Source organism: Nelumbo lutea, chromosome 1 (assembly GCF_056320005.1).
Source record: "Nelumbo lutea isolate HS-2025 chromosome 1, American lotus-T2T, whole genome shotgun sequence".
In the NCBI taxonomy this organism is placed as follows: Eukaryota; Viridiplantae; Streptophyta; class Magnoliopsida; order Proteales; family Nelumbonaceae; genus Nelumbo; species Nelumbo lutea.
Genome location: NC_142684.1, coordinates 217,138,995 through 217,149,308, shown reverse-complemented (window position 1 = coordinate 217,149,308; position 10,314 = coordinate 217,138,995). Strand labels below are relative to the sequence as shown.

At 42.7% G+C, this 10,314-nt stretch overlaps 1 protein-coding gene across 1 annotated transcript; it reads left to right on the top strand.

Annotated features, from left to right (window-relative positions):
• Positions 1-1,181: 1,181 nt before the first annotated feature.
• LOC148881009 (uncharacterized) lies at positions 1,182-6,458 on the top strand. Its single transcript, XM_088963195.1, has 3 exons — positions 1,182-1,532; positions 3,477-4,471; positions 5,742-6,458. The coding sequence occupies exons 2-3, from the start codon at positions 3,501-3,503 to the stop codon at positions 6,256-6,258; spliced, it is 1,488 nt and encodes a 495-aa protein (XP_088819321.1). The 5' UTR covers positions 1,182-1,532; positions 3,477-3,500; the 3' UTR covers positions 6,259-6,458.
• The last annotated feature ends 3,856 nt before the right edge of the window (positions 6,459-10,314 follow it).

Genomic DNA, 10,314 nt, shown 5'->3' with positions numbered 1-10,314 from the left:
CCACTTCAGAAATCTGAAAATTACAACCCCTTCTAATTTATTAATAGCTCCCTTGTACATCGCATCCTGTTCTTAAATTTGACATCAATCCACAGTTAAGATCCATCCCACGTATAAGATGGAGTTAAGATTTATTGAAATGGATTGAATAATAAAAACCCCTAATTTTTAAGATAGAGACTGAAGAGAGGATCTAATCAATCTAAACTGTTTGGCAAATGGCAAATAGAATGGGGCTTCTCACTTCTCAGTAATTGATTAAACCTAGCACTCGGCAAAGCCTCCATTTCCAAAAGGGAGAGGAGGGTGGATGAACCATTAAACCGTCTTCCAAGTTTCCTTTTCTATGTGCTAAGCCTCAAATCTATCTCTAATCTCTTCATTTGGTTGGCCGATAAATGAGAGTCTATTTCTGTCCCTACGCTGTCTCATCGCTCCCGTTGGCTTCTCCACACGTGAAACGTGGGGTCTGAACTCAGAAGCTGGTCCATATCTCAAATAGTCTCTACCCCTTTGAGCGCTGTCTCCGCTTTTTCCCCTCTCTAAACTCTATAGACTAAAATGTTCTTCTTTATCTCTTCATCGCCGTCCATTCGTATACTTATTTATTGGTATCAATACTCAACAGATAGCGTTCTCTGAATTATAAAGATCACGAATGATGGGGCCCACTGCCCATTTGGGGCGGAACAGGGTACAGGGATGCAGGGACGAAGACGGGATCTGCTCTTCACCAATGGGCGCTTCACATGTATATCCACCGTGTATTTGAACATCTCTCGTGAATAATAATTAATAAATAGGGAAAATGTTATCAATGCATGGTAGAATGTGCCTGTAAAGAACCTGTGGGGCGCCGTGTGTGCGGAGCAAATCCGGTCTCGTACGGAGGAGAAAGCGTTCAGTCACACGTGGGAAGTTGTCGAGTGGCCATCACTTGATCTCACCTACAGGCCACAGGCTACAGCCACTGGGTCATCGTTAACAAAACCAATGTTCAAACTTCAAAATCATCAACAGATAATCAAATTCAATCCGGTGGATAAAATCTGGTACTTGCTATAATCTTACTGCAGGGCCTATTTAATCATTTACCACTTCAATAACTGTCTCCTCACGTGCTCTACACGTGACTGGTACGAAACATAAAGATTATCAACTAGAAAAAAAAAAAAAAAAACAGTAACAAAATCCTTTCTTCCGGGAAGAGTTGTTGGAGATCTTTTTTATCTTATTTGGGCGTGAGAATGGCAGAGCAGTTTGGGTCCCCTTCCCTTTGCTTGGTTGTTTGCTAGTTTTATTTCCTCAGACAAATTGGTCTTTTAAATAGAGAGAAAAAAGAAACAAAAACAGTGATAATGTAAGAGGACTATACATTCCATAACCGTCTCTCCGTCATGAATTCCTCTCCTCTTTGGATCTGAAAACAGATTTTGGCGTCAAGCAAGTTCCGATCCATTTGGGTTGTTTGTTCTTCCCTTCCTTTGATTTCAATCATTTAAGCACACTGAAAGAAGAATGTTCTTAACTAGGTAAATTCTTTCTTTCCCTTTCTCAAGATCCGAAAGAAAAAAAAATTCATCGACTGCATAGCCTATGTTTTATTTCTTCAGTCTTGTGGTATAAACGTTCCTTCTCTCGGTGGTTTATGAGTTTAATATCGGTTACTTTCTAACTTTTTTTCGAGCTTCGAATTATGGCTTTAGTCCGGTTCAAGGATGGATTTGTGGTGAAATGGTTTTTGTTTTCTTTTAGCTTCATTCTTTTTTCTTTCAAATTCTTTTATATATGGATTACATAGGTTTCCGTTCCGTCATTTTTCTATGGAGGTGTTGTAATTTGTAAATATTGAGCGTTTTCGTAGTTGGGTTTTGCTTTCATTCTAACTCTTTGATTGATAAGTTGAAATTTGGTACCGGCTACTTTCGTTGATTGTGGTGAGTATAGGAATTGGGTTGCAAGATGGTCACGGACTCACGGCTGATTTTTCAGTTGGGTTTTTGGTTTCAGGGAGATTTTCTGCAGTTTCTTTTACACCCTTTATTTAGTTTGGTGCTGCCTGAACTCAGCTCTGGTTTGTTTTGTAATTGCTGATTTGGTCAAGTTCAGATATTGTTGTTGGTTGTGAACCCATTAATTGATACTGGTGCACTCATTTGCAATACGAATTTACTATTTTGTGATTATGAGGTTGAAGATTTTATTTGTACATTCAAAATGATTATCATTTCTTTTATGGTTGTTGACTAGTAGGATGTGATGAGTCTTTCCACTTGTCTTTTTATCCGGAGTACATCTCCTAAAGCATTGGATACCAAAAGCCAAGAGTGAAAAAGTAGCTATTGCCTTCCTCAAGATCTCTTCTTATGAGGACTATTCTCAAAAATCCTTCTATTTCTCTCAGTCCATAAGGCCCAGACAACCACAGTGGGTATAATCCTTTCTACTCTAATTCATCTTAAATGTACCCCTTCGAATCTGCACTACCCGCTATCAGTTTACAACTGTGATTTTCTAGAGTAGGCCAGTCATGTCATCCAAATCCTATCATGTAAATTCATTCCAAACCTGATACATGTCATGCTTCTTTTTTCTCCCAGCAATGTGGAATAGCACTCGGAATACTTTCCCATGCCAGATCCAGAGTTATCACATCAAGGGATTGTCTCTTGATCAAATCAAGGTGTGATCTGGACCACCTTAACTTCCAGTCCGTTTCCTTCATGAACTTTGTACTCTCGATGTCCTTTTGTCTGAGGAAATGCTCAAGTAGGACTATCCCACTTGTCCTTTCCTGACATGGTAACCCCTTCGGTTGCCATGACAACTAGGTCAAAGGACCTTGTTCTATTACCAAGGGTGCCTTGTCTAGTGGTAGGATCCTTTCCTATTTTGTGTCTTCCATAGTCCATTCTCTCTAGAACTCCAAGTTACAACAAGTCTCCCCATCCCTGGACACCCCAGCCCCAAGTAATAGTGAGCAATCTAGTCACTTCCTCACTAAGTGAGTTCTCTGCCTTGTAACAGGTATCTGGGTAGTGGGTATCATAAGGTGTGCACTGTTAAATTGGTTAGAACTCCTGAATTCGATGTAAATGTGTTTTCTTGTGCATTATGTTTTGCTTCTCCTTCCCTGGAAATGGTAAACTTGCTTCTTACCTCTCCCCCTTCCCCCCTCCTGATAGGTTCAAATTTACAGATTCAATCATTACACTCAGTTTGGGAAGAGTACAAATACAAATATGTAAAGTGCAACCTTGTATTTTGTACTGTACATATTTGTATTTTCATTCTTACCAAACTGACGCCAACATACTATCTAGTCAAGTTTTTTTTTTCAATTACAAGGACCTTTATGGTTCTGGGGTTGTTTTTTTTTTTTAAGAATGAATGCTAATATGTCTTGCATATGATTTAGAGGAAATCCTTGGATTTCATAACTTATCTATCCTTAATGTATTTAATTTTTCCTGCAGTGAAATGTATCAGAGAAGAGAGTAATGGCAGCAGCAGAAGCAAGGGCTGCTTGGCAGCGCACAGCTAATCGGTGTTTTGTCCAAGAAGATGCCAAAAGAGCTCCAAAATTAGCTTGTTGCTCATCAGCTTCATCATCTAAACCACAGGTCGATGTCGGAGCTGGTGATTTACCACATGGGCCAGATCATCCAATCACAGGTTTCATGCCTCTGAACTGGAATCCTTCAAATTCCAATCTTCCACCTGACACAAAATGGTGGCTCCAGTTGCAACCCAACTTTGGATACCAGAAGGATTTCACGTATGAGCAGTTAAATGATTCGGAGGCTGAGCTGGAAGTTTTGAGAGCTGAGGAAATAAACAAGGCCTCCATACTTAGTGCAGACAACCCATTTATCAAAGAAGATAGTATTCATGCTGAAAGCAACAAGAATGCTGAATCTTTTTCAGAGCCCCAGTGGCAAGCTGGGGTCCCTGCTACATGTATGAAACATGAAGCAGAAACTAGAGCGTGTGAACTAAAAGCTGTGAATAGTAAAAAACAGCCACTTAAACATAAGGACATAGGAGATTACTGGTACCAGGATGAGGAATTAGTAGACTTGGATCCCAGCTTAATATCAAAACAATCTGAAAAGGTTTTTTCCTATTCACAGTCCCCTTGGATAGGAGCTGAGAAGACTGAACCATGGTGGCGAATCATGGATAAAGATGATTTAGCTTCCTTGGTTGCAAAGAAGTCACTTGAGCATATTGAGAATTGTGATCTCCCTCGACCACAGACAATGCATGTTAGTAGAGGCCAATTTGCTTGTCATGAGTGCTTCAACCATGACACAATTTTCTCCTCATCTTTAGATAAAAAATCACACAGTAATCTCTCCAACCTGACTGACTATTTATGGGGCGGTCCCACTTCACAAAACATGGATGAGAAAGAATTGGCATCTGATGAAGTGGGGAACTCACTCTACGGCTTAGATGAACCTTTCAGGTATTGTTTTAGTCCTTGTTTCCACTGCTTTTTTTTTTTGCATCCATAGTATCTCTTTTTTGAATTACTTTATTCGGATTTCTCATTGGTACTTAAACATTTATTCATTAAAAAAAAACGAGAAATGGTTTTAGTAAAAGGGCATAAAATGAGACCAAACCCAGTCTTCATTGAAGACTATGCCTTCATTTCAGATCCTTGCATAAAAAAAGCAACCCATTTTCTGTGGAAGAGGCTCCCTACTCTCCTCTGTCCACCCCAGACCTGGCTAAGCTACTGGCTGCATCATTTGTCGTTCTCCTTGTCCAAGTGAATGAGATATGCACCTTGGATACAAGAGATCTAGCTTCTCCAATGTTTTAATGAGATGTCGCATCTGCCAAGTCCCATCCTGACCATTCATACAGCCAATAACCATTTGACAATCTCCTTCCACCTTCAAACTTGGGAAACCTAATTAGTACGTAAGTCTCAACCAGTAAGTAATTTATTCATTGTCCCAAAACCCACTTGACCTGAATAAACATAAAGAAATTCTCCATTTCATTCTCTGAAATCCCCCCCCCCTCCCTTCCCTTTGAATTTCCTGGGTTTCCAAAGAACAGACATCAAAATTCGGTTAAATAGCTTCACAACAAGGAGGGATCTAAACATGTATAATAATCTTTGTTCTAGTAGATGTTCTAGAAACCTCCTGAAATGTCCTCAAAATATCGTTCACTGAAAAATCATCATCATTATCATCGAAGTCCCACCCCAACTATATCAGGCTGGCTACATGAATCCAGTTCCACCGTTCCATTGTTAAATCGTGGGCCCATAGATCATTTCTCACTACCTCAACCCATGTCCTTTTTGGTCTACTCCTAGCTCTTCTAGGCCCCTTGTAAAAGATCAATTCTTACGTGTTTTGGAATGTCTTCTTTTCATCGATAAATCTGTTTGTTAAAATCCAACATGCCACTATCACATGCATAACACTCATCAAGATTTCTGATTGGCTCTTCTCTTGGAAAACTCTGAGTGTTCCCCTCCTCCCAAACTATCTAAAGAATAACTGTTGTAATGCATCTTCACATGATCTTTTCTCTTTTTGTTGGAAAGAAGAATGTTAAGGTGAAGGGTGTTTGGATATCAGTTAGTGCCTCATAAACAACTAAGCCATATGTTCAATTGTTCATTATCTAGAACTTTATTTTGTGTATGTCGTTGTAATGCTGGTAGTTGAGCATATATAAATTTCTCAACGTACTTTGTTTGCATTACTCAGAAGCAGAAACTCAGTGCCTGTGGTTACCTCTAGTAGTTCCAGCAGTCAAAGAACAAGCAAGGATCCAGCAGAGAGCAAGCACACCTTGGAGGGTGATCCAAGCAAAGCTCAGCTGTTGGAGGCACTCCGTCATTCCCAAACCCGGGCAAGGGAGGCTGAAAAGGCAGCCCAGAAGGCCTACAGTGAGAAGGAACACATCATCAAGCTCCTTTTCAAACAAGCCTCGCAACTGTTTGCATATAAGCAGTGGTTCCAACTGTTGCAGTTGGAGGCTCTTTGTGTCCAGCTCAAGAACAAGGACCAGCCAATCTCCACACTCTTCCCAATGATCTTACCATGGATGCCGTGCAAAGCTAGGCAACTGAGGAAGGGTCAGCACAAGGCTGCAAAGAGGAATAGAGGTTCATCAAAGCATGATATTTGTAGGTATGCTTTTGCTTTTGCATTGGGTTTGAGCCTCGCTGGCGCTGGGTTGTTCCTTGGATGGACCATGGGGTGGCTGCTACCTACTTTCTAGACGGCTTCCAAACATATTGCCTATAGCTGCCCAACACCTGCTGGTGTTTATGAGCTTTTATACAAGTGTATGTAGTACTTTTCTATGGTCCTTGGATTGTATAGGTTATGCATCTTCTGTACAAATGATGTGATGAGATGTATGTGTATATATTAGAGTGAACAGTATGCAGCTGGAATTCAAAGATATATTAACTTCAAGCTATTGCTTAAGGAGGGAGGGAAAATTTGAAGATTTAGGGTCTGTTTGATGACAAACTAGCATGAGCACGAGATCCTGAATATGCTTTCATAGTTTCATGGTATGTGACAATCACTTGGGCATTGAGCTGTGCAAAAAGCAGCATGGAAGTGAATTGGAGCTAGGTTTGGTGGTTCCAGGATGCACGCATGGAAGGGCTTCAAGTGTTGATTGAGCTGCATTGACTGAACTGTTTTGGAGAAGCTACCAGAAACGGCTTCACCGGAAAATCATGTAGGCGTATTTTGGCTTTTCAGATTTTTCACCAGCTTTCTATACGAGGCCTACCTTGCAACGCCAGAAGCTGCTGCGTGAAAGCCTCCAAACAGGCACCAAGTCTCTCCAAAGTCTTGAGTGGAGCCTTTTATGTTTTATATTTTTCTGTCGATTACAACAATCTTGGCTCGTTCCAGCCAGCTATTCTATTCTATTTTCAGTTTTTCACTAAAAAAAAAGAGATTATTCTACATATATCACAAAAATGAACAAAAAACAATCAAGATAGGAGTATATAGAACAAAACAAGTTCTAAATTAATATTTACAGGGCGGGCGCTAGGGTTCCTACTTCGTAATAGTTTTTAGTTTTTGGACATATGTTATGAATATGTAACGTAGTAAGCAGAGTCTGCTAATGGTGCTGAGTACTTTGTAGATTTCAAGAATCTAATTAATTTAGGGTTTCTAATAAACTTTCTCTAAACTTAACAAAAACCTCCATTTCGTCATTGACCCCAACAGAAAACGTTTGATGCATCAGATTTTTTTAAATACTGATTTTACCCTTCTACCACTGATGCAGACGAATAATAACCTACCACCATGACTAAAACAAAGCCTATAAAGTCAACTTGAATGTCCATAAACCATTACTAGACGAGCTGCCATCGTCTACATTTCTACTCATAATACTAGGCAAGTAATCTGGTCCTTACACGTGGATGCCACGAATCAGACGGGCATGGAGGAGTGACATGATTGGCCCTATATCCTCCTGTTCCTATGGAGGGTTAAGAGTGTTGAGGAAATAGAACCACCACTGAAAGATAATCGTGCATTATTGGTTTATAGAGAAATCCTTTTTGATGGCTGGTGTTTAAGAAAAGCTACTGCAAGCAATGATTTGAAGCAAAACCGAGTTTGATTCATCACGGGCTTTCTTTGAAAGTGATATATAGAAATTGAAGGAGATGATTCATTCAGTGATATTGTTCTGCGTTTTGTAGTGGTTCCCGAGAGAAAGACGGTGTGTTGGAGCTGTGAATTGCTTCATTTCTCTACTTCTTCTTCCTCCTCTAACTTATACAAACCCCCAGAGTTGGATCAAAAGAGTCCAAAACGTTAGGTTATTAGGTTCACCGGCACCCACAAACACCTTCTAGGCTTCTACCACACCTCCTATGTTCTCAGCTGGTAGGCAATGTTGCTTCTGACTGTTTGCGATGGAAATATGGAATGGAGAGCACTAATGTTGACAAAGATATTACTATCAAATTTGCAAGCACCCATCATACTGGAGCAATTTGTTTGTTATCTGTTTATCTGTGTGGTTCTACCCCCCAATTCAATCAAACTCTTTTGTTCAACTTAACAACTAATATAACTTTTCTTTTTCCTTCGCTCAATACAACTAATGGAACGCAATCTAGTCGGTCTTAGCTGTCAGCGATCTTGCCTCTAATTGGAGCAAAAAGTGCCTGAAACGGGGAAGAAAGCGAGTAATCTCTGGAGAGGAACCTAGTGAGAGTGCTCCGAAGCTCAAATTAGTATTTTCTCAAAGGCAAGATAAAAAACCAGATGGCGCAAAGTTATCACGTACCTCCGTTCTTGGGGGGAAAGGGGCCTTTTATAATCGCTTTGCGCACTCACTCCCAAGTTCCTGTCAGGTTGGGTATCATTACCTCTGCACTTCTGCCAGATCGGGTGTCATCACCTCTGCACTTCTGCCAGCTCAGGTGTCATCACCTCTGCTGAGGCAGACAACCGCTGCTGCTCTCTATCGGAGCCGTCTCTGTAACTGGAGATGGCGGTGGCAGGTGGCCGTTGAAGTGCAGCTGTCAAGCGTCAGATCATAAGTCAGTCAAGTGCGCCGCCTCAGGATATGGACTCCTTTGGTGTCAACGGCCTAGAGACGAAGTGCTGGAGTGGTGTGCGAGGTGAAGTCTTGAGTTCGGATAGAAGTGTGGCCCGAAATGCCCTGGGGTGGGCCAGTTCGGGTTGTTGCCCTTTGGGCTCTTCGTAAGGCTCAGGGTCAAAGGGAGAGTTTGGACTCCTTTTGGGGAGCTCGGACCACTGGTTCCTCATCTCGAAGCTCGCGCCTTGAGCGTACTGCCATGCCGAGTTGTTGCTCCTACCAGGTCACCCTCGGTTGCTTCCATGTCTTGGGTGGCCAAGAGGTCGGGCCAAATCTTCCTCCATCAATTGCCCCCCACTCCCCACGCTAAGGGTCTTGCCCTGGTGCGGGGAGTTTGTGAGGTGACGAGTGGATTTGACCCGTGCTTCAACCGGTTGACTGATAGCGCGAAGTGTGCGTATGTCAGGAGATTTCTGGATTCCTCGAGCGCCGAAAAGTCAGAAAACGCGCCAATCCGTCTTTAAATGCTGGGAATGTAACAGCGGGCATTTACTTCAAATTCAAAAAACGTGCCACTGTTGCCTTCAATGCTGGGAGACGTGACAGCGGGCGTTATTTCAAATTTGAAAAACGCGCCGCTGTCACCTTCAATGTTGGGAGACGTGCGGCTCGATTAGAGCCATTGGTTTTCGGTCATTGTGGGTATAAATAGTGGGGGACCCCCAATTGCTTTCCATTGCCATTCTCCTGCGTTTGCTTCTTAAGCTCGCGTCCAAGATTTAGCTCCCATCAACCTTCCGTAGTCTGTTTGCTTTTTTCCGGGTGAGTACTTTCTTCCTGGTATTCTTTTCCTTCTGATGTCTAGCTTGGATAACTTATACAGTTTCTCGAGGGGGTCAGATGCAGGTTCTACGAACCAAGCTGCATCCCCCGATAGCCTTAGTGAGCCCGAGGTAGAGCTCGAGGAGGAGCTCGAAGAAGAGTTTGAACCCGTGGGCCGAGTCACCTCGGGTAGTTTGGCGTCCTTCTCCCGTTGAGGTCGGACGTTAGACAAGTTTGGGCCCTCAACCATGATGCCTGAGGGGCTTTACTCGCTTATCACCCAGTTCAACCTGCCTAGGGAGTATACTTATTTTATACCCTCGGGCGACTTCCCTTGGGAACACGGTGCTGATGAGATCGTGATATTCCGGGAGCAGCTTGTCGCCGGGTTGCGCCTACCTTTCCACCCTCTCATCGTCGAGGTTATGAACCACTTCGGCATCACCGTTGGTCAGCTCCACCTGAATTCTATCTGCAATTTGGTTGGGACAATCTCCCTTTTTTGCGAACACATTCTACCTTTAGACCTATAGATCTTCTCTTCCATTCTCATGCTTAAGAAGCAAGCGGGTCCCCGTAGGCAGGCATACTACCTGTCTCCTCTCCCGGGGTTCAAGCTTTTACACGATCTTCCCAACAAGGTCTCGGCGTGGAAACAGGACTACTTTGGGGTACAAAATGCAACGGGGTGGCCGTTCCAAACCGGGTGGGGGTTGGTTGCCCCCGACCCCGGCATTTTGCTAGATAGGGAGACGGTGAAGGGCCTCCGAGAATGGGCCCGGGTCGGGCTAAAATGCCACCATTATCTGACGGAGGCCAAGCTCATCCAGGTCGGCCTAAGTTCGGGTAGGTTCCTTGCTCAGAGGCTTGCCTTTTGTTTTGCTTTCCATTCTTTCGTTTTTCTGATGCCGAGCTCTTTTT